Source organism: Xenopus laevis, chromosome 1L (assembly GCF_017654675.1).
Source record: "Xenopus laevis strain J_2021 chromosome 1L, Xenopus_laevis_v10.1, whole genome shotgun sequence".
Taxonomy (NCBI): Eukaryota; Metazoa; Chordata; class Amphibia; order Anura; family Pipidae; genus Xenopus; species Xenopus laevis.
The window spans coordinates 98,806,046-98,830,884 of NC_054371.1; the positions used below are offsets into that span (position 1 = coordinate 98,806,046).

General features: G+C 37.7%; 1 protein-coding gene across 2 annotated transcripts in view; it reads right to left on the reverse strand.

Moving 5' to 3' along the window:
- noa1.L (nitric oxide associated 1 L homeolog) overlaps nucleotides 1-23,761 on the reverse strand; it is a 61,936-nt gene extending 38,175 nt beyond the window's left edge. For both annotated transcript variants that reach the window (XM_018253943.2, XM_018253942.2), the window contains exons 1-3: nucleotides 23,367-23,761; nucleotides 12,524-13,358; nucleotides 2-166 (exon numbers count right to left, since the gene is read on the reverse strand). In XM_018253943.2, coding sequence (XP_018109432.1) covers nucleotides 2-166; nucleotides 12,524-13,358; nucleotides 23,367-23,675 — 1,309 coding nt within the window. In that variant the 5' untranslated portion in view covers nucleotides 23,676-23,761. The remainder of the gene's footprint in view (nucleotide 1; nucleotides 167-12,523; nucleotides 13,359-23,366) is intronic.
- Between the last annotated feature and the right edge of the window lie 1,078 nt (nucleotides 23,762-24,839).

Below are 24,839 nucleotides of genomic sequence, written 5' to 3' on the forward strand. Positions count from 1 at the left end.
CCTACAACATAACTGTGTTTTTTAAGAGTCTTCAAAAGTTTTTGTTCTTCTTCACTTAAATCGTCTTCTGTTTTAGAAAAATCCTCTTTTAATCTCCTTTGACGCTGAAACATTCTGTATGGTTTAGGATTGACAATAGGAAACTTCAGCAAGTTTAATGTGGTGCCTGTAAAAATAAATAAATAAATAATAAGTCAAAGAACAGATCAGCAGGAACACACAATAGACAATTGCTTTAAAGGGGAACTATCGCAAAAATTAATATAAGCTTCATCACACAGAAATAAGTAACTTTCTAAATACAACCAATTAAAAATTCTGTTCCGTTTCTGAAATAATGAAGTTTATCTTCACTATTCCTCTCTCAGCATCTGTTTTTCCTCATTCTGTCTTCATTCAGGAATTGGGTGTCATTCTATTTTAATAGAGCTCACTCTATTAAAATCACCAGAAATCCTGTCTCTGTACATGCAGAATTTGTGCAAAAGGCAATAATTTTGTTAGATTTTGTTTGTACTGGAATCAGTTATTTGAGAGAGCTCGAATATCTCTGCTAGGAAAGGAAGCCCCCACTGTAAGATATATTGGATCATTCATCTGACACCCAACTTCTGCATGAAGACAGAATGAAGAGAAACAGATGCTGAGAGAGGAATAGTGAATATAAACTTGAGTATTTCAGAACAATGCAGAATTTTAAATTGATTGTATTTAGAAAGTTTCTTACTTCAATATGAGGAAGCTTATATCACATTTTCATGTTCACGATAGTTCCCCTTTAAGATAAGCATGAAAACTAAATTAACCAATTTAAGCACCTGGTTGTAATTCTCCAGCACAAAGTGAAACATCTTGAGAACAGATCATACAGTGGAACTATACATAAGGTTTTTTTTTTTTTTAATCAAAGTAATATAAAAATGTTTAGGAAGAAGTATGATCTCACCTAACCCACATGATACCACATACATCACAGAAATGTATAGTATAAACAGATGACTGGGGAACATCCCCTTACGGAGTTATTGTAAAACATAATTACTACTAAAAGCCAAGGAGGCAATAAAGAAATGGTTAAAGAGAACCAGTTCTTTAAAACATGAAAGAAAACCCCATCCAAAACTTCAGTGTTATATCCTCAGTGCCATAACTAAAGGAAGGACATTTAAACCAGAATAAATAATATTGCAATTTCATTATACTGGATTAGGTACAGGTATAGGACCTGTTATCCGGAAACATTATCCAGAAAGCTCTGAATTACGGAAAGGCTGTCTCCCATAGACTCCATTATAATCAAATAATCCAAATTTTCAAAAATGATTTCCTTTTTCTCTGTAAAAATAAAATAGTACCTAGTACTTGATTCAAAATAAGATATAATTAATCATTATTGAAAGCAAAACCAGTAATGGGTTTAATTAATGTTTACTTGATCTTCTAGAAGACTTAAGGTATGAAGATCCAAATTATGCAAAGATTCGAATATCTGGAGAACGGGTCCTATACCTGTACCAATAAAAATTCCAGTTATGTCTTGTAGTCAGTTATAAAGTCTGACAATAGAAAAGTTCAGATGGGTTTCCTCTGGGTACTCCCATGCCCCAAAATATAAAGATTAACTGGTGGTAGAGACTGATGTAAATAATTATCTTGCAAAGTACTGTGTAATATGTGTTGACACTATATAAATAGCAAAAAATAAAAGTCTACTATTGGGTATTGACTTTATTTAGAATGTGCTGCGAAGCTGTAATGACTTCTGCATCATTACTTTGGCGGTGCAGATCTGGGCAGTGAGGTCATGTAATGATGATGTCACCACCATCTTGCAAGACATTTTAGCTGCATGACCAAACAGAAGAACAAACCCTTTGCCTAAACCTCTTTGCAGAACTATGCATTTTAACATTGTTGGTAAAAGGGTGGTTCACTTTTAAATTAACCCTTAGTATGTTATAGAATGAGGAATTAGAAGCAACTTTTAAATTGGACTTCATTGTTTGTTTGTTTTTATAGTTTTTGAATTATCTGCCTTCTTCCAATCCTTTCTAGCTTTCAAATGGGTATCACTGACATCATCTAAAAACAAATGCTTTGTTATGCTACAAATTTATTGTTTATGCTACTTGTGAAGCAGCTGATGCCATTGCCAGCGATATGGTAAGGGGGAAAAAAACAGGCAGCACCGAACGCATCTATGTGGAAGTTCAAGGAGAGTCTACAGACGAAAGTACCTTTAATGAATGGCATATATTCGGACAATAATTGTGATTAACTGTATGCAACCACAACTACAGCTGTAAATTAGCTCTATAGTGTTTTTACAAGAAACACATTCTATGTAATTTTGTCTCAAATGTTTATCTAGATGTTATTAAATAACTTAAAATATAAAACAATAAGGGACAGTTTTATTAAGTGTTGAATAGTAAATTTGAATTCTCAAATTTCTTTGGTTCCATTCAAATTTTTAATCCCCCTTTTTGAATGTAAATTTAAATGTGAGATATATCACATCTTGACCATGGAAACATACCTAATTTGAATATTAGTCACCTAAAATTGGCGTGGGATCCATACATTCATCTAGACCAGTGCAGCCCAAATTCTTTGATACCGAAGGCCAGAATTTTTCTGGCCTACATGGTGGAGGGCTGATAATTAAAGGCACTGTTGACTACACCCTTTTTTAAACCACCCCTACTTTAAACCACATCCATGTTATCACAAGAAATGTTAAGAATATAAACCACATTAATGGAGGTACAACTGCAAAAAACCAAATGGTTTGTGCTTACTACATTTATATCATTCATCGCTTATGTGAAAAAAAGTTAATGCCATATTAAAGGAGAACTAACCCCTAAAAATGAATATGGTTAAAATGGAATATTTTACATACTTCTCTTAATGTACGAGCCTAAAGTTTTAGCATCTCAATAGCAGCAATGATCCAGGATTTCAAACTTTTTACAGGGGGTCACCATCTTGGAAAGTGTCTGAAACTCACATTCTCAGTGGGCTCTGAGCAGCTGTTGAGAATCTAAGCATAGGCATTTTCTGTATTAAGCACTAATCGGCCTTATATTATGACATTTCAATTCTGTATATACAGTACATTGTGTGTAGGTCCCTAAGCTCAGTAACTGACAGCAGCACAGAGCATATAAAGTGAACAAGCAGAAAAGAAGATGGGGGCTACTGGGAAATATTTGGGAGCACAGATCTTTACTGCTAAAGGGCTGTGGTTGCCTTGGGCTGTTAAAAGCCCAACACATAATGTACAACATTTCTAGGATAGCTCAGCAACCTCCAGTACATGATTAAACACCTTGAAGTTCCCTAACAGGCATTTCTAAAGGCAGATTGTGACACACACATGCAGTGTAGGGCAGGCAGAATATGGCACACACAGGCACCATAAGTCAAGCAGAGTATGGCACACACAGGCAGTATAGAGCAGTCAGAGTATGTAGGAGCACACATAGGAAGCATAGAACAGGCTGAATATGACACACAGGCAGCATAGGACAGGCAGAATATGGCATACACATGCAGAGTAGGGCAGGCAGAGTATGGCATACACAGGCAACATATGGCAAGCAGAGTATTGCACCCTCTATGCAGTTTAGGGCAGAATATGGCATAAACAGGCAGAATAGGGCAGGGAGAGTATAGCACACATAGGCAGCATAGGGCAAGCAAAGTATGGCACACGCAGGCAGGGTAAGACATAGGCAGAGTATGGCATACACAAGTAGGGTAGAGCAGGCATAGGGAGAGCAGAGTAGGAGATCTATCAGAACCAGATGAACAGTATGTACTATACTATGTAGGAGCAGCACTGACATTGTTATTGTACACTCTGTACAAGTTGTGAAGGTGAACAATGTGGGCACTGACAGTCTGAGGTTTGATCAATGCAAGGTGCTACAGGTGTGAACAGTACAAGATCTTACAGGTGTGAAAAATGCAGATCTTTCATAGCCTGAATCTGAAATGTGACCAATGCAGAAGCCAGTTGATCCCAGTTATGATACCCTTTGAAGTTTATACCAAGATAAGCATTCAAAGCAGTCAGACTTTAATGGAGGACTACATAAGGGGGTGTAGGGTGGGGGCAGATGCAGCCTGCCCATTGGACAGCACTGAACTGGTCTAGACCCATATATATATATATATATATATATATATATATATATATATATATATATATATATATATATATATATATATATATATATATATATATATATATATTTATTAGGTATGCACCGAATCCACTTTTTTGGATTCGGCCGAACCCCCGAATCCTTCGTGAAAGATTCGGCCGAATACCGAACCGAATCCGAACCCTAATTTGCATATGCAAATTAGGGGTGGTAAGGGGAAAACATTTTTTACTTCCTTGTTTTCTGACAAAAAGTCATGCAATTTCCCTCCCGCCCCTAATTTGCATATGCAAATTATGATTCGGATCGGCTGGGCAGAAGGATTCGGCCGAATCCTGCTGAAAAAGGCCGAATCGAATCCTGGATTCGGTGCTATATATATATATATATATATATATATAAAATCCTGGATTCGGTGCTATATATATATATAGCACCGAATCCAGGATTATATATATATATATATATATATATATATATATATATATATATATATATATATATATATATATATATATATATATATATATATATATATATATATATATATATATATATACACAAATCCAAGACAAAATAGAGTGGATTCGACCAGACTGTTCAATCACTATGTTTCCGTCCAATGAAGCCAATATCAAATAGAACAAGAAGTGATGAATTTCAGTCCAACGCAGTGGGTTGCTGCAAAATCAGTGCTTTTATTCAACACAACATGTTTCGAGCTAGGCTCTTTATCAAGTGTAATACAAAAGAAACACCATACAATCTGTAAATATGACATATTAAAAATTACATTAAAAACACTTAAAAACAATTACCTGGGTACTGCTCTTAGAGTCTACCCTGAGCCAGCTAAATTTAGTCATAGGACATCAAACGATCTCAATATCTATAATTACATAGAAACATTCTTACCCTTAAGTAGAGAATTTCACATTCATAATATTAGTCAATAAGTATCCATTTTATCTGGAAGGGAAAAGATCAAAAATTGTATCAAAATGATTACTGAATATGTTACAAGATATATATTGTATCAATTTCACAGGAAGCTGCTAATACTCCAGTGTTCATTTAGACCTTCTGGATGTAAGATATTCAATTTTTTAATCTCTTTTTTAGCTCTCTTAATTTAATTGTGTAACCAGTGCATGAGGATGGACATTGGGTCCCTGTCCCCTGGTGCACAACAAGATTCTGAGATAATACAAGGCTTGCCTTAATAACAGTGTCCACAAAATGGCTCCTTCCTGGTTGCTATAATTATGAGTTCCCAGACTGATGGAAACAATATTCAAATAATTTATACAGTGTAATTAAAGTTCATTTTGCTTGACTAACATGATAAACTAGGATTTGGAATAATTTTGTTTGGGTGACGGGTCCCCTTTAAGCGTTAGTTTTACATCAAGAAAGTTAAGAGAATGGGTCGAAATCTCTAAGGTGAATTTAACTGAAGGGTGTTTAGTATTAGCCTTATTTACCATATCCTGAAAACCAGAGATATCTCCCTTCCATATAATCAAGATATCGTCCACAAACCTGAGGTAAAGTGCAATGTGCTCTTTAAATTCTGCATTAAGGAAAAAATTTTTTCCAACTTGTGGACGAATAAATTCGCAAATGAGGGAGCAACCGCCGCCCCAATCGATGTACCTTGACATTGCCAGTAAAATTTGTCTTCAAATCTGAAATAATTGCGTTTCAATATCAGTGTTAAACAATCAATTAGGAAATACACCATAGTGTGTGTTAAGTTTGTTTCAAGAAGACACTCTTCAATATGCATGATTCCCTCATCTTGAGGTATAGATGTATATAAACTGACAATGTCAATACTGCATAAGGTACAATTAGTGTCTAACACATCCAACGTAGACAATTTTTGTAATAATTCGTTTGTATCCTTTAAACAGCAAGGAATTTTTTGCGCTAATGGTTGCAAGTATGAATCCACGTATTTTGATAACGGCTCCAAAACGGACCCTATCCCAGAGACGATCGGCCGCCCCGGGGGATTTATCAAGGTTTTGTGTACTTTGGGAAGGAGATAAAGAACTGGTACACGAGGCTGATCAACCAAGAGAAAATCTTTGATGTCTGACGTTATAAGCCCACTATTGAAAGCATCAGTCACCAAAGACATGATCTCCTTTTGTATATCGAATACTGGATCTTTTCCAATAAGTTTATAGTGTCCAGGTGTCAATAATTGACGATATGCTTCTTCAATATACATATGTTTGTCCATGAGTACAATACCACCACCCTTGTCAGCGTTTTTAATTACTAACGAATTATTAAATTGTAAGTTTTGTAATGCCTGTCTCTCACCATATGCAGACAAAAATAGTCAGCACAACTTTGTTAAATCTTCTTACTTTCTTTGGATGGGTGCAAGTTCTCCAGTGGCCACTTTCCACCAGCAAATGCAGTCAAAGTACGATATGAACAGCACCACAATTGTAATAGAAGTTAAAATGCCTTTATTGCTCAAGTGACGGGCATTACCGCAACGTTTCAGGCCTCATTTGGCCCTTTTTCAAGCTTGAAAAAGGGCCAAATGAGGCCTGAAACGTTGCGGTAATGCCCGTCACTTGAGCAATAAAGGTATTTTAACTTCTATTACAATTGTGGTGCTGTTCATATCGTACTTTGTCTCTCACCATATGACAGGTTGAAGTTAGATTTAGCCACACTAGGTTTCTCCCAAATTTTTTTAACTTCAGCAGTAACTACTTTCTCAAACGCTGACAAGGTGGTGTTCTGTACTGGTGGGATAAACGTACTTTTTTTCTTTAAAGTTTCTACAACAGTGTTATCAGTTGCATTATTTTCAAACCAGATTTTAAGTTTCAATTTCCTTAACAGTTTGTTAAAGTCAATCTCCCAGTTCAAAAGGTCCATGTTGTATGCTGGAACGAATCCTAACCCCCTGTTTAAAACCGACCAGACTGTTCAATCACTATGCTTCCGTCCAATGAAGCCAATATCAAATAGAATAAGAAGTGATGAATTTCAGTCCAACGCAGTGGGTTGCTGCAAAATCAGTGCTTTTATTCAACACATGTTTCGAGCTAGGCTCTTTATCAAGTGTAATACAAAAGAAATACCATACAACCCTATATTGTTTAAACCACACCCATCATTAGTAGTGATCGGATGCAGGTTATTGCTGTTAGGTAATTATTCAGCCTGACCACATTCGAAAAAAGTTATACAGACGTATATACAACGGAACAAGCAGAAGAGGTAACTGATTTAGTTATCAATATTTCCTCCCATGTTTTGTCCCCAGAGGAAAGATCGGTTTTAAACAGGGGGTTAGGATTCGTTCCAGCATACAACATGGACCTTTTGAACTGGGAGATTGACTTTAACAAACTGTTACGGAAATTGAAACTTAAAATCTGGTTTGAAAATAATGCAACTGATAACACTGTTGTAGAAACTTTAAAGAAAAAAAGCACGTTTATCCCACCAGTACAGAACACCACCTTGTCAGCGTTTGAGAAAGTAGTTACTGCTGAAGTTAAAAAAAATTTGTGAGAAACCTAGTGTGGCTAAATCTAACTTCAACCTGTCATATGGTGAGAGACAGGCATTACAAAACTTACAATCCCACCAGTTTATCCCACCAGTACAGAACACCACCTTGTCAGCGTTTGAGAAAGTAGTTACTGCTGAAGTTAAAAAAAATTTGTGAGAAACCTAGTGTGGCTAAATCTAACTTCAACCTGTCATATGGTGAGAGACAGGCATTACAAAACTTACAATCTAATAATTCGTTAGTAATTAAAAACGCTGACAAGGGTGGTGGTATTGTACTCATGGACAAACATATGTATATTGAAGAAGCATATCGTCAATTATTGACACCTGGACACTATAAACTTATTGGGAAAGATCCAGTATTCGATATACAAAAGGAGATCATGTCTTTGGTGACTGATGCTTTCAATAGTGGGCTTATAACGTCAGACATCAAAGATTTTCTCTTGGTTGATCAGCCTCGTGTACCAGTTCTTTATCTCCTTCCCAAAGTACACAAAACCTCGATAAATCCCCCGGGGCGGTCGATCGTCTCTGGGATAGGGTCCGTTTTGGAGCCATTATCAAAATACGTGGATTCATACTTGCAACCATTAGCGCAAAAAATTCCTTGCTGTTTAAAGGATACAAACAAATTATTACAAAAATTGTCTACATTGGATGTGTTAGACACTAATTGTACCTTATGCAGTATTGACATTGTCAGTTTATATAGTGAATAAAGTACCCCCTCTTGTAAAATATAAGGATATTATAAGTTACCGAGGAGTTTCATGACCATATAAAAACACGAGGCCGAAGGCCGAGTGTTTTTATACAGGTCATGGAACTCCGAGGTAACTTCTAATATCCTCATATTTTACAACTGGGGGTACTTTATTTATTATAATACACAAATTTTAGTGAGTCATGTGACAGAAATGACATCACTACTCACCATTTATAACTGATGACATCACTATTCACCGTTTATAAGGATATAATTTACAGGATATTCATGGCTTTTGTGTATTATATACATCTATACCTCAAGATGAGGGAATCATGCATATTGAACAGTGTCTTCTTGAAACAAACTTAACACACACTATGCTGTATTTCCTAATTGATTGTTTAACACTGATATTGAAACGCAATTATTTCAGATTTGAAGACAAATTTTACTGGCAATGTCAAGGTACATCGATGGGGGCGGCAGGTCGCTCCCTCATTACAAATTTATTCGTCCACAAGTTGGAAATTTTTTTTTTCCTTAATGCAGAATTTAAAGAGCACATTGCACTTTACCTTAGGTTTGTGGATGATATATTGATTATATGGAAGGGAGATATCGCTGGTTTTCAGGATATGGTAAATAAGGCTAATACTAAACACCCTTCAGTTAAATTCACCTTAGAGATTTCGACCCATTCTCTTAAAGGAAAACTATACCCCCCAAACAATGTAGGTCTCTATTAAAAGATACTGAGTAAAACAGCTCATGTGTAAAACCCTGCTTCATGTAAATGAACCATTATCATAATAATATACTTTATTAGTAGTATGTGCCATTGGGTAATCATAAATAGAAAATTGCCATTTTAAAAAATAAGGGCCGCCCCCTGAGATCGTAAGATTCACTGTGCACACATACTAACCACATGTAAGGTCACATGAGCCAATTAACAGACAGAGTTCTGCCTTTTGCTTCCTCACTTCTTCCTGTTACAGTAAGTGTTTTAGTATTTCTGGTCAGATGATCTCTGAGACAGCACAGAGACCATCACGAAATGGTGGCTCAAGGCAAGAGATGTAAAAGGGCAATATTTATGTAAATATATATTCCAGTTTGGTAAGATTCTTTAATATTTCATTCAATTTGATATAAACTATCTGTTGCTTAAGTATTCATTTTGGGGGTATAGTTTTCCTTTAACTTTCTTGATGTAAAACTAACGCTTAACCAAGGTATTATTGAGACAGCCTTGTATCAAAAGGTTACGGATCGTAACAGCCTTCTCCATGCTTCTAGTTATCACAATCCTCGCTGCATTGCAGCGATTCCAAAAAGTCAGTTTTTGAGAGCAAGGCGGAGTGCCTCGGATGATACTAGATATTGGGAGGCTGCTGATACGCTCGTTAACAGATTTAAAGTTAAAGGGTATAATTTACATAGTCTATATAAAATCGCAAATGAAGTAGGAGCCACATCTAGAAGTGAATTACTAGCCCATAAACCTGTACCAAAAAATAACAAAAGAATGACATTTGTCAGTAAATTTTCAAGCGCTCAGATTGAAAAGGTGATCAAAAAGTTTTGGCCTATGTTGCAACATGATAAATCACTGAAACGTCATTGCAATGAAATCCCATTGTTTTGCTATACTAGAGGACAGACACTACGTGATAAATTGTGTCCAGCAGAACCTCGTAAGCCCAATAAATCACAGTCCCTCTTTCAAGGACCACCAAAAAAGGGAACCTTCCCATGCCTTAGTTGCATATGCTGTTCATCTATCATTAAGGGGGAAGTTGTACACCATCCCATTAACGGCAAGGGATTAAATCTTCATTCCTATGCTACGTGTGAAAGTTCAAACGTGGTATATTTCTTGAAATGCCCGTGTGGACTAGTATATATAGGAAAAACATCTCGTCCAGTTAAAGAGAGAATCAAAGAACATAGATCCAACATACGTAATTTTAAAGCAGGGACTCAAACAGATACGCCCATTTCAAGACAATTCTCTTCCTTTAAACATAACTTATCACAGCTCAAATGGCAGGTGATAGACGTGATCTGTAAAGCACAGAGAGGGGGCAATATGCTTAAATTATTACTTCAGGAAGAAGCAAAGTGGATTAAAAAATTGAATAGCTTACATCCAGAAGGTCTAAATGAACACTGGAGTATTAGCAGCTTCCTGTGAAATTGATACAATATATGTCTTGTAACATATTCAGTAATCCTTTTGATACAATTTTTGATCTTTTCCCTTCCAGATAAAATGGATACTTATTGACTAATATTATGAATGTGAAATTCTCTACTTAAGGGTAAGAATGTTTCTATTTAATTATAGATATTGAGATATCGTTTGATGTCCTATGACTAAATTTAGCTGGCTCAAGGTAGGCTCTAAGAGCAGTACCCAGGTAATTGTTTTTAAGCGTTTTTAATGTAATTTTTAATATGTCATATTTACAGATTCACTTTCCACTTCATGGATTTGGAATTGCACAGTTATGTTTCGTGCTGTGATTAATATGGAAATGGTCTACACACTACGGAACTTTGTATATACGTCTGTATAACTTTTTCCGAATGTGGTCAGGCTGAATAATTACCTAAAAGCAATAACCTGCATCCGATCACTACTAATGATGGGTGGGTTTAAACTATATAGGGTTGTATGGTGTTTCTTTTGTATTACACTTGATAAAGAGCCTAGCTCGAAACATGTTGTGTTCAATAAAAGCACTGATTTTGCAGCAACCCACTGCGTTGGACTGAAATTCATCACTTCTTGTTCTATTTGATATATACAAATCCACTTTGGGTCCATGTAAACAGCTAGCAAGTCGGGAACAAGAATGAGTCTTCAATTCAAAATAATCTGATGCTACAGGGCTGCTTTTAATTCTGATAGTTCTGATTTTGATATGCTAGTTTCTGAGCTGTCATGTACCAACAATCTGAATTTTTTTTAGACATCCTCCCCTCCCCAAAAAGCAGCTGACCCATCATCGAGGTGCAAACCAACCCTGGCAAAGGGCCTGTAGTCAACTGAAAAATCAGCCCAGTTCTCCAGAAAATCAGATCCCTCCTCCCTATACCAGTCTCTCAGTCACAAATTAATATCCCACAGTTTCCACTGTCTTCTTAACATTGCTTGTGAGAAGCGCAATCTCTCAGATAGGACATATAACCCCCCCACCCAACAAGCCTCTTAGAAACATTGAAATATCTGCCACACTGGTTTTTAAAAGGTAAATAGTACCCACTTCATCACTTAGCATTCCTTCTCCTCCTCTAACCCACTGGGCCCTGTGCCTCAATAATTTACTTTGGCTGTGGGCTAATGGGCATGCTGAGTTCTTATCAACTGAGGTTACTTAACACACCTTCCAGTCTTAACTGTGAAAACACAGCATTGCTGGTTCACATAGATACTCTTTTCTAGCAGCCTGCTTCTATTTTTCTCCAAGCCATCTTTCCTGAGCTCAGCTTAACCATTACAGTGATCAATCCAAGCAAAATGTTTTATGAAAATTAAGTTCTGCCTGTGTAAGTCTGCAATCTTGATTGCATGAACTTTAGAGTGTCTGTGTGCTGTTTGCAGATACTTTCAGAGGGAAAATGGCTAATTGTCTTTGAAAAATGTGACAGTGCTGGCAAACAAAGGGGCAGTACAACTGATAATGTTTGGGAGGGAGAGATATGGCCAATGTATATCCATGGTAGGAAAATATAGGGTTTAAATGTAAAGGGACTATGTAAAGGGAAATGTAAAGGGACTACTGCTTCTTTTAAAGCATATTAATGTTACAAGTGTTTTAAAGCAGCAATCAAGACAAAACTAGAAAATGAGGATGATTGCTTCATGAAGATGCGAGTTATGGCTTCATTATCAATTGGAAATAATTTTGATTATAAGGAACTTTTTTCAATCTCATCTACAGTACTATATTACAATGTGTTTATTAAGCATCCACGTTATTCTGTAGAACTGTACAACAGACAATTGTATACAATTATACAAATTCTAATGTATTTAAAGAAGATAAAACGATCCTTCTGAATTGCTTGCAATTACCTGGCCATGGAGAGATTGTCGCTTTTTTTATTGTCTCTGATGCCTTTTCTTTACAGTAATCAGATAGCAGAAATGTATTGAATAAAGTAGATTTGCCTGCATTTGTAGCTCCTACCAAATACACATCACCTTTGTATTTCCAGGATTGCTGCAGCTTTGATATCAATTCTTCCACTCCATAACCAGTTTTTGCACTTAATAAATGTACATCTGTCATATTTCCTGTCCTATTAATTCCTGCTTTGGTACAATAGTCGTGAAGCTGACCTTTGAGGTACTTAAGGTAACCCGGAGAATCCCCAGGAAGTAAGTCAACTTTATTACCCAGGACTAGAATGCTTTTGTTTTCGCCAATAATATCAATTAAATCTGGAAAAATGGAATCTGGAATATCAAGCATATCCACCATGAACAATACAAGGCCCTTTTTTGTCTTAATGCTTTGTACAATGGATTTGTATTCCTCTTGTGAAACTTTAACATCCAATGCCTGTTGATGATGGTTAAGTAGGAAGCACCGTTGGCACATTAGCTCATTGGAGTCTCGGACTTGAAGAAAGCTTGCATACTTCTCAGATGGTAGGTATCCTGGCAAAGAAGTTTCAACCGAATGCAGTACTGCACCACATCCTGTGCACTGCTCTCCACTTACAGGTAAATTAGGATCTGGATTACCATATATTTTATGTTGCCTCTTACTGTTCCCATCATCTGAATGAAACTGGAGTTTCTGTATTACATAAGTGAAACCAGCATCAGTAAACACTAGTTCTTCATCCAGATCTGGCCTATGATTTCCAGGTTTTAGCTCTATGAATGGATGGAGCGTTTTAATCTACAAGAGAACAAAAAAAGTAAATCATGTTATCAAAATTAATAGTGATTTGCTATGCAGTAAACATATGGGAAACATGTCTCAAATGGACTATGAACCACAATTTTTTTTTTTGAAAGGGATACTGTCACAGGAAACCATGTTTTTTAAAAACGCATCAGTTAATAGTGCTGCTCCAGCACAATTCTGCACTGAATATATACAAACAGTATTCACTTATAAATAATGTTAAACTGGCTTCCATGAACAATAACTCCAGATCATAAATTATATAATGGGGGGGGCGTAGCAGAGAGAGCTTTAGCCCCCTTAAGTACTCCCTTGCTTTTTCCTGCTTGGGTGCTATTCTCATGTCTACTACTAAGTGGGGCCAGGGGGTATGATTTTGGTCATATTAAAGTACAGTATAATGAGAAGGGGAGAAACAATATGTCTAAAAAGCTTTTCTATCCAGAAGAGATGGATCCTTCTCAAAGCTCAAATACAGGCACAATGCACTAAGATGGCGGTCTCCATGCCAACATTACAGCTAAAGAAATACATTTGTTGGTTCAAGAATACAATTTTAAATGGTAGAGTGAATTATTTGGAATGTAAGCAGTGTAATTTAAGTATAATCATGACAGAATCCCTTTAAATTCACAACTAAAGTCCCAGGAATTTCTGAAAAACACAGGAATGCATTATCTCACCAGAGTACAATAGCATTATTTAATGCCAACAAATGTAAAATCTATGGCACACATAAATAAAATAGTACATTGTTGTTTTATGTAGATCGGAAGCCTCTTTGATCTATGCCACACAAGTTAACCTTGACACAACAAAACAGACATTTTGCATTTGTTGGCATAATGACATGCAGGGCAATTTCAAGTGCATTGTCATATGCTCCTTAAAGCAATAAACATGGGTGTGTACTGATCAAAATTGCAGCACCTTTTAATTGCAGACATAGAACCCACAAACATCACTTAGACATACAATTCAAAGGGCCAGCCAAAAACTATTTTTGCAAAGTGAAAAAGACGTAATTCTTAGCATTTTACCTGTATACAAAAAACTAAGCATTTTCAATGGTTTTAACGTTATTTGTAAATTTGCTATTGAAAGTGGTATTTGACTGTTTCATCAGTTAGAGTCAGGAGTACAGAGAACATTAACAATGCAGACCCAACGAACAGGTTTAAACAAACATTGCTTTTAACTGTAATTACATTTACAAATAACTTAACGATTGATGTTTTGTAATTCATGCATTATTTTTCATATGCACCCCTCTACACAAAAAAAAACAAAAAAAACTATTTTTGGGTAGAGGGAGAGTATTATGTATTGTCAAGCAATATAAATATCAGCACAAATGTGTCAAATTTAACCCATCATCTTGTACATCTTTACAAGATCCAATCAGCTCAAAACTAATCTGTTATTCAGAATTCAATGGTATACAGCAACTTTACTGCACTATTCTCAGGTACACTCCCACCAGAAAACAAGTTTGAAGCCTACTTAAAAGAGTTTGAAGCCTACTTAAAATTTCTTACATACAATGGTAAGCCACCCTAAATGACCGCCAAGGGTCTACTAAACAGTTTGATGCCCAATATGCATAGATATAATAAAGCAATATAATAAAACAGCTGGCATGTACGGACGCCAAATTAAAATAGGGCATATGAATTTTTTTGGTTGCCAATTCGTCTTCTGTGAAAAAAGCCCCCTGACTGTGTATTATGTGCCACAAGACCCCCTAGCTCTACAAAGACCACCCAAAACTTTTTAAAAAGTACATATTCTAACGAATCCAAAATGGATAATTATGTCTTTCTACTCCAAACTGCAAAGCTATACTAAAGGCAGTGGTTTCTATGACATTTCTGAAAATTGGGTAAAATTATTGCAATTTGCCGCATTTATTTCACCGAATTTCTTACATACAATGGTAAGCCACCCTAAATGACCTCCAAGGGTCTACTAAACAGTTTGATGCCCAATATGCATAGATATACCAAAGAATGTGGTATGTACAAACCCCAAATAAAAATAGTGCATATGAATTTTCTTGGCAGCCATCTCAGCTGATGCTGTATCCTGCAAGTGCAGTATGTCTCATAAGACGCCCTAACTCTACAAAGACCAGCAGGAAACCATATATTTTTGTAAAGTACACATTCTGACTAATCAACAATGGGTAAATAAATCTTTCTAAACCAAAACTATCAAAGCTAAGTTAATACCACAACAAACTGCTTTTAAGCTCTATGTTTCAACAAACAACTTGGTATTTAGATCAAGCTATTCAACACACAAACTACTTATATAGCACTTGACTTTTGCCTTTCCCAACAAACATTTCAAACAACAGAGACATGCTAAATATCTTAAATAGCACAACCCATTCTGGCTACTCCTGTGCGCTCATTCCTAAGCATGCCCCTTGCTTTCACCATCCTTACCACGTCACTTTATCATGAAAAACTGTTTCCCCCCTCGATTCTTGTACACCATGCAAGACTGCATGTGGCCTGAAGCAATAGGGGTATCTGCTGGGCAAGGTTTTGGCTGTCTTCGTTCCAAAATTGTAGAAATGTAATCTAAGGTAGTCGGCTGATGCTGTCCTTACAGAGATACTAACACCAGAAAATAACCTTTTATAACATTATCTTTGAATGCTATTTATAGTTTTGCCATAAAAGTATTTGCCTGATGCTTTACATTACCTTTCTTACCCCCATGTTCCTCTATGAGGGGGCTGCCATATTTGTGCAGCAGTAGTAGGTTAGCATTAGAAACTCTGACAGCCTGAGACGGGACAGTTAGGTTGGCAAAACAGGTTTAGGAACTTCAAGTGACAATAACTTACAAAAACAGAACGATCAGCAAAAAATGATCAACGTGACCTATATGTAACTGTTAATGTAGTTAATATTTTGAAAAGAAAATTTCTAGTGTCAGTATCAGTGAGCACCATGGAGTGATCCTCTTCCGTCTTGCTCTTTCTTTGAGCAGCTGCACATGCGCAGTAGAGCGAAAAGCCCAACTTTAATGAAAAGTCAGCTTTTTAGTTCTACTGTGCATGTGTCTGCCCCGGGAAGAAAGAAGAAGCCGGAAGAGGAGCGCTCCGTGGTGCTCAATGGAATAACCCTGGGCAGGTTTCTGCTGAGGGTTTCAGGTAAGTACAGTAAATACAATCACTTGGGGGTGAATTATTTGCTGCCTTCTTCTGGCTATTTCCAACTTTCAAATAGGGGTCACTGACCCCATCAAAAAAACAAATGCTTTGTAAGGCTACAAATTTATTGTTATTACTACTTTTTATTGAGACCCTCTCCTATTCATATTCTAGTCTCTCATTAAACCATTGCTTGGTAATTTGGACGCTAGCAACCAGATTACAGAAATTGCAAACCAGAGATCTGCTGAATAAAAAGCTAAGTAACTCAAAAACCACAAATTAAAAATGAAAACCAATTGAAAATTGTCTCAGAATATCAGTGTCTACATTGTTCTATGGGCCCCTCTTGTCTTTAGGTGGGGTACAAAGCAAGCCTCACCTAATGTGGACATTATAAATCATGCAAACAACCAGTTCAGTTCCATTCAATGCCTAAGTAACTAAAGCTGTAGCAAATAGGAGGGAGCTTTTATCTTGTCCAGGTTGATACGCGTGAACCTATATTCCAGCCAATAGAGAGGGGGGAAATGGCTGCTTAGCTAGCCTGAGATGTGCAATCAGGCCACTCTTGTCTCTTATCAGATACAGCAGCTCAGCATGCCCAAGGGTATCTGGTGTTCCATAATCAGTTTAGTGCCCTCAGTGTGTAAAAGCTGCTAAGCTCCATTACCTCAGGGGCACTTTCATCATCTGTGCATTAAACAATAAACTGTCCTTACAACGTTTGACCAGAAAAAAAAAAAAAAAAGGGAGTAAACTGTAGCCAGCACTATATAGAAAAGGATAAGATTTTGTCCTATTTCCAGGGGTGAAGGATAACTTAACTCCCTAATAACTGCACTAAAAAGAAGATAATAATCTGTACAGTTTTTCATAAAAATTTTACTAACTGAAAACATAAGACAGAAGGTGACAAGCAATGAAAGGATACCTTTGGTTTCATTTTCTTTCAAGGTTTTCTCTCCGGTGAGAGCCGGGCAGCCGTCGGCCGTCTCCCTGTTCCCTGTTTTTTTCTTCTGAGCAGCAGCCACTGATTAGCATGGAGCGCACAATTAGCATGGAGCGTCCTTTACTGGAAGGAGCGACTAGCACACTGCTAAAGTTGTGACTAACCTGTCCATTGCAGTTAGATATGCCCCTTGTTATCCCAGCAAAGCCAAATATTTACAGTATATGAGAGTCCTATGCACAGTACAGGAAAGAGCGACTGGCACATCACTAACATTGATACAAGTATGTCCATTGCTGTTAGATCGCCCCACGATATTGCGTGTGGCCCCGGGGCCCTTCAGGACTCACTGTCAGCATGCCACAAAGCTCCCATGGTCATTGAGAATCAGGCAGTCAAACTTTCTAACTCCACTGCTGGGTCGCGTCCACACCGGTTAGTTCCAGTACAGCTTGAAGCGCCAGCCGAGCTCTACAGAAGAGCTGCGAGCGCCAGCGCTGCATTGACACAGCGCATTGAGTTGAGCGTAGGAGTGCTTTCATTAGACAGAGATCTTGCCGGCTGCCTGTCAGATCCACCGTTGCCATGGTAACGCTGGCGCTCGCAGCTCTGTGGAACTAGCAGTTTTCTCTTGCCCATCTGTCAGTTGCGCTGTTGCCATGGTAATGCGCCGTGTCAATGCAGCGCTGGCGCTCGCAGCTGTTCTTTAGAGCTCGGCTGGCTCCTCAAGCTGTAGTGGAACTAACCATTGGGGACGTGACCCAGCAGAGGAGTTAGAAAGTTTGACTGCCTGAGTCTCAATAACCACGGGAGCTCTGTGGCATGCTGACAGTGAGTCCTGAAGGGCCCCGGGGCCACACGCAATATCGAGGGGCAATCTAACACCAATGGACATACTTGTATCAACTCTAGTGATGTGCCAGTCGCTCTTTTCAGTACTGTGCACAGGACTCTCATATACTGTAAATATTTGGCTACATTGGGATATCAAGGGGCGAATCTGGACAACCTAGTCGTAACTTTAGCAGTGTGCACAGGACTCTCATATACTGTAAATATTTGGCTTCATTGGGATATCAAGGGGCGAATCTGGACAACCTAGTCGTAACTTTAGCAGTGTGCCAGTCGCTCCTTCCAGTACTGTGTAGTAACTACCGTATAGCTGTGGGTCTGCATTGCTCTGTAGCTGTTCCAACTGTCGCACAAGCACTGATTGCAATAGGACTGTCTGTACTTTGGCGTGTCACTGTGTCCTGATGCTCCAGCACGGCAGGGAGATGGGAGTGGTTTTCCAAGCTACAGCAGAGCTCAGCCTGTCAGTCAGTGCTGTTACAAAAAAGACAGTAGGGAGCACTCACAAAACCCGTCGATGTACAAAAGCTGTGCTGCAGCGTGGTTGAAACGCTCCCGAGGCGTGTGTCCTTATCCAAAACTTGAAATCACGGAGCACCGGCTGATTAAAACATCCATTTATTTAGAAACATAGTTAAAATTAGACAGAGCATGTTAGACCCAAAAGATCCATAGCTTTTACGCGTTTCGTGGTCAAATCACTTCCTCAGAAAGCTAATTTGTAACAACCTCAAGGTAACATTTAAAACCACACAGGCCACGCCCCCGCTAAAAACATTAACCCTATCTTGATTATCCCTCATGGTCATATATCAAGAAATGGGGGAAGTGTGCCACTAATGTGCGTAATGATAATAATAAATCTTAATGAACAATTTTAACTTAATAATGAATTAAATATTACATTATTTATCTCACATATTTGTATATTGGCAAACAAAGAATTGGAGCGAAAAAATATATATATTGAGAAATATCTTAAAATGTTATCAACTAATATATATAGTTTTAACTGTATAATCAAATCATAACGAAATAAATAAATCCTTATGTGAATATATATAATAAATCAAATTACAACCAAATAAAGCAAAATTAATACACAAATAAAGCGAGCGAAACCAACTATAATCAGAAAAAGCAAGTCAATTCCCAATCCCGATTCAATCCACCCTGTGTATTTATTGTTTTTAACTCGAAGATCCAATAGGCTTCTAATCTTAGTAAGGCCATCTCTTTATCACCTCCTCTAATGTTCTTTTTAGGACTATCGATAATCTGGAAAGAAAAGGGGGATGAATCCCCATCATGACAATCTATAGCATGTTTAGCAATTGCTGATCTTGAATCTCCCCTATTAACTGCTGATAGGTGCTCTAAACACCTAGTGCCTGCACTCCGTATAGTTTTCCCCACGTATTGGGCACCGCAAACATAAGTAGCGAGATAGACTATATTTTTAGAGCGACAATTGTAATATTGTTTAATAGCATATTGTTTTTTAGTAGTCGTACTATGAAAAAACGTTGAGACATTTAGAAGTGTGCAAGATTTGCACCTACTCCGCCCACATTTATAAGTGCCTTTGTAGCGCAACCATGCAGCTTGGGAGTCTGATGATTTCGAGTTGTACATACTAGGGGATAAGAAAGCAGCTAAGGATTTGCCTTTCCTAAAAATAAAAGATGGAAATTGATCTAAAACATCCTTGAGAATGGGGTCCTGCAACAAAATGTTCCAATGGCGTCGTACGCTACGCTGTACCTGATAAGCATCTTGATTATAGACCATGGAAAAACGTAATTTAGACTTTTGATCTCGATCATTCAACTGTATATTTGAGTTAGAAGTGTGTTTTCTGGCACGATGTTTAAAATTTTGTTTAAGCAAATCTGATCTATTTTTGGAAACGGCCTTCTCATATGCTGCCTTAATATCCTTAGTATCGTATCCGCGTTCCAAGAATCTATCCCACAGCTCCATAGCTCTTTCCTGAAAGGCATCCCAGGTAGAACATATACGCCGTAGCCTCAGAAATTGGCCCACAGGGATACCACGTAAGCAGGCCACAGGGTGCCCACTCTGTGCGTGTAACAGGGTATTCCTTGTAATAGGTTTACGATATAAGGTGGTCTCAATCCTATCACTCAATACTGTAAACGTAATATCCAAAAAAGTATAGAATTATTATTTGTCTCATACGTAAACTGTAAACCTCGGGTTATAGTATTACAATACTCAATAAACAATGACAAGGAATATTCGTCCCCATCCCATATACCAATGCAATCATCGATGTATCTAAAGAAATGAATAATTTGGTGTCTGAAGGGGTTAGTAACTCCAAAGATATGGTGCCTCTCCCACCAACCCATGAACAGGTTGGCATAGGTTGGCGCAAAGGACGCGCCCATTGCGGCACCACATCTTTGGAGATAGAAAACCCCATCAAAACAAAAATAATTCGAATGCAGCAAAAATTCTATAGATTTAAGTATGAAATTATTCTGTATTTCCGGAAAAATGCTCTCAAAATCTAGCCAATACTGTACCGCCTGAAGCCCCATATGATGCTCAATAGATGAATAAAGTGCAGTTACATCCATAGAAAACCATCTGTAAGTGTCCCTCCACTGTACATTTTTCAAGCAATTTATACACATTGTCGTGTCTCTCAAGAAAGTAGGCAATTTCTCAACTATTGGTATTAGTAATCTATCGATATATTTTGAGAGATTTTCATTTAAAGATCCTATACTGGCCACAATTGGTCGACCTTTGACATCAGTAAGGGACTTGTGGACTTTGGGGAGGACGTGGACTTTGTTCACCAATATACAAATATGTGAGATAAATAATGTAATATTTAATTCATTATTAAGTTAAAATTGTTCATTAAGATTGATTATTATCATTACGCACATTAGTGGCACACTTCCCCCATTTCTTGATATATGACCATGAGGGATAATCAAGATAGGGTTAATGTTTTTAGCGGGGGCGTGGCCTGTGTGGTTTTAAATGTTACCTTGAGGTTGTTACAAATTAGCTTTCTGAGGAAGTGGTTTGACCACGAAACGCGTAAAAGCTATGGATCTTTTGGGTCTAACATGCTCTGTCTAATTTTAACTATGTTTCTAAATAAATGGATGTTTTAATCAGCCGGTGCTCCGTGATTTCAAGTCAGTGCTGTTACCATTTCCTGTGAGAGAATGAACAGACACGACCATCTCTCATTTCAGCCTAGCTTCTGACCTGAGAGGTTCTCAATGCAGCTCTGATGTAATGACACTTTTAGCAGGTAAAATGCATTCAAAAGTTTTTTCTTCTGCATCATTACATTGTTTGAGGAAAGATTAATCACAAATCTGAATATGAAGGTTATGCAAAATGTCCCCTTTAAGGGATCTCCAACAGAACAGGAAGCGCAGGTATTAATCTTTACTATGAATGCCCTGTATATTTGCATTTCTCTGATCTGATTGGCTGATGCGTTGGAAGTCGGTTGGCAGATCAAGTGCAGGTATAGACGTTTGATCTTCTCGCAAATCACTGCTAAGAATCTGTCATCACTAACTTTCCAGGTAGCTATACTGAAAACACTACATTTTTGTAAATTAAACCAAATTGCAAATATTGTTAAAAGTTAACTGTTTATAAAAAAGAAAATATCCCCTTTAAAGGGCTTGTTCACCTTTGAGATAACTTTTAGTATGATGTAGATTGATATTCTGAGACAATTTGCAATTGTTTTATTTGTGGTTTTTGAGTTGTTTAGCTTTTTATTCAGCAGCTATCCAGTTTGCAATTTCCACAATCTGGGTGCTAGGCTCCCAATTACCCTAGCAACCATGTATAGAATTGAATAAGAGACTGGAATATGAATAGGAGAGGGTCTGAATAGAACAGGGGTCAGCAACCTTTACTATCAAAAGAGCCATTTTGCCCCCTCTACCACTAGAGAAAAATAGTCTGGAGCCACAAAACATAACACAGCTTATAAACTTTTAACCTTTTTATAATTTTAACTGTCACAACAACAGAATACAACAGAAGTGCAGTGTGTATGTGTAGGCCTACTTTGAAATAAATGAAACACTTAATAGCCTTATTAAATGCTAGTGTTCTCCTCTGCTTAATTTAGGGTTGCAACCTTTTCTGGAAAAAAATACCGGCTTCCTATATATTTAAATTTTTCCATATTAATAACATTGGGATCAACCATAATTTTTACCGACCAGGCCGGTAAAATACCAGCCAGGTGGCAACCCTAGTTTAATGTGACTTCTGTTTCTGAAGCTCCATGCTGATCTTCCCTCTTCTGTCATCTTGAGTGTGTGACCTTGGTAAGGACCATGATGATTCATTTTGCTGTGGCTCAGTCTTGCCTGTCACTCCTGGGATGTCTTTACAGCCCTCGCAACTGGACTCAAGAAGCCGCCAGCAGGTGCGAGGGCTATATAGACAACGTGACAGGCAAAGCTGCAAGACCGAGCCACAGCAAGCAGGATGAAGAGCCACCTGAGGCTCCGGAGCCACGGGTTGCATACCCCTGGAATAGAAGGATCAGTAATAAAAAGTAACAACAACAGTACATTTGTAGCCTTACAGAGCATTTGTTTTCAGAATGGAGTCAGTGGAGCACATTTGAAAGCTGCAAAGAGTCAGAAGAATAAGGCAAATAACTATGAAACTATCAAAAATAAATAATGAAAATCAATTGAAAAGTTGCTTAAAATTGACAGTTCTAACTCATAATAAGTTACCTTAAAAACGAACCATCCATTTAATGTGCACCTATCATAGTAAAACTGTTACACAGTAACACAATTGTACATCTCAAAAATTACACATAAAATATAACATCCTATTTTCGGAAACAGCACCGAACACTTCGGAATCCAAATGTTCCCCAGAAATTTTACCTTTTGGCTAAGCCGCCCCCCCCCCCATACAATCCCCACCTCCCTCACTGCGGGTTGTTACCCTGGTAAAAACTGTCCTTCCATCTAGCGCTGTTGTGAAATACCTGTTTTAGTAATGCTGGACGAAGGTGGGGGTCTTTCTTTCCTGGTCTGAGGTCTTTCGCCTTCTGATACTCCTTTAGTAGCCACATCGCATAGTTATCTTCAGTTTCCCTTTCTAGCTGGTCTGCGAATTCTGCAAAAACAAAATCTTCCTCGTCCTCACGTTGGTCTCTTTCAAAAATATGTTCTCTGTTTCCATGATCAGAAAAGGCTCTACATAAACCTTGAGCACCACAATACTTCTCGAAATTATTTTGAGCTAGGAAAACGTTAGAACGCACAAAATACCGGAAAACTCTTGCACAAAGCATTTTTCAGCATACAACCCACACGCCCTTGTCCTCGGAAAAGCCCTGCGTGACGTCACGACCACGTGACGCTACCATGTGACCGCTCCATTGCGCATTACCTATTATTGAGCGGTAAATTCAAACAGGCAACTTGTAATACTAATGTAGGTTTGGTGCAGGTTGCAACCTTTAGTCTAGCTGGTTGTGGGGCAGTTTACTGTGTCGCTGGATGTTTGTACAGGGGTGAATGGGTTTGACTGTGCTTCTGAATTTCTGTGGAGTTGGGGTGCAAAATTTCCAACATTCTGAAAACAGAAAGAGGGAGAAAAAAAGTTGCCGCTTGTAGCGTTGTGGCATATTATTGACCACGCCATTTTTTTGTGGCCACCTCCCCCTTATTACCATGCCCATTTTACAAAATTTGCCAGGTTAGGAAAATTTGAACACATTTCTGTAGTATTTATGTTTTATTAAAGTTTTGCTAATGAAGGTGAATTGACCTTTAAGCTGTAAGTCTAACTTCTTCCAAGGGACAAAACTGTTACAAATGTTCTATTCTGGGCTCTCTGCCAAGAGCCAATTAAATTAGAAACATTGTATCTTTTTTTGGCTGTTTCGTGCAGAAGACTTCGGGCAGAAGTCGTATGGGTGGAGTTCTTCACCAATTGTAAAGAATCCAGCAAATTAATTGTAGGAGTATGTTATAGACCCCCTAATGTAAGTGAGGAGGAAGAGACAAAGCTCCTAATGCAAATAGAAATGGCTGCTAGTTTAGTTAAAGTAATGCAAATAGAAAAGGCTGCTAGTTTAGTTAAAGTAATGATAATGGGGGATTTTAATTACCCAGGTATTGACTGGAGCAATGGTACTGCCAGCTCAGTTAATGGGAACAAGTTTATAAACTTATTGCACAACAATTATTTAGCACAGGTTGTTGAGGAGTCTACCAGAAAAAATGCTATTCTTGATTTAGTGATCTCAAATGACCCAGAACTTATAGCAAATGTGCAAGTCATTGAACCCCTGGGTAATAGTGACCATAATGTTATATCTTTTAATGTCAATGTCTGGTGCAAAAAACAAAAATATACTGGGGCAACAAAAACCATGAATTTTGGAAAAGCTAATTTTAGTGCCTTGAGGGCTGCCCTACAGAGCATTGATTGGGGCATTAGGTTTTCAGCT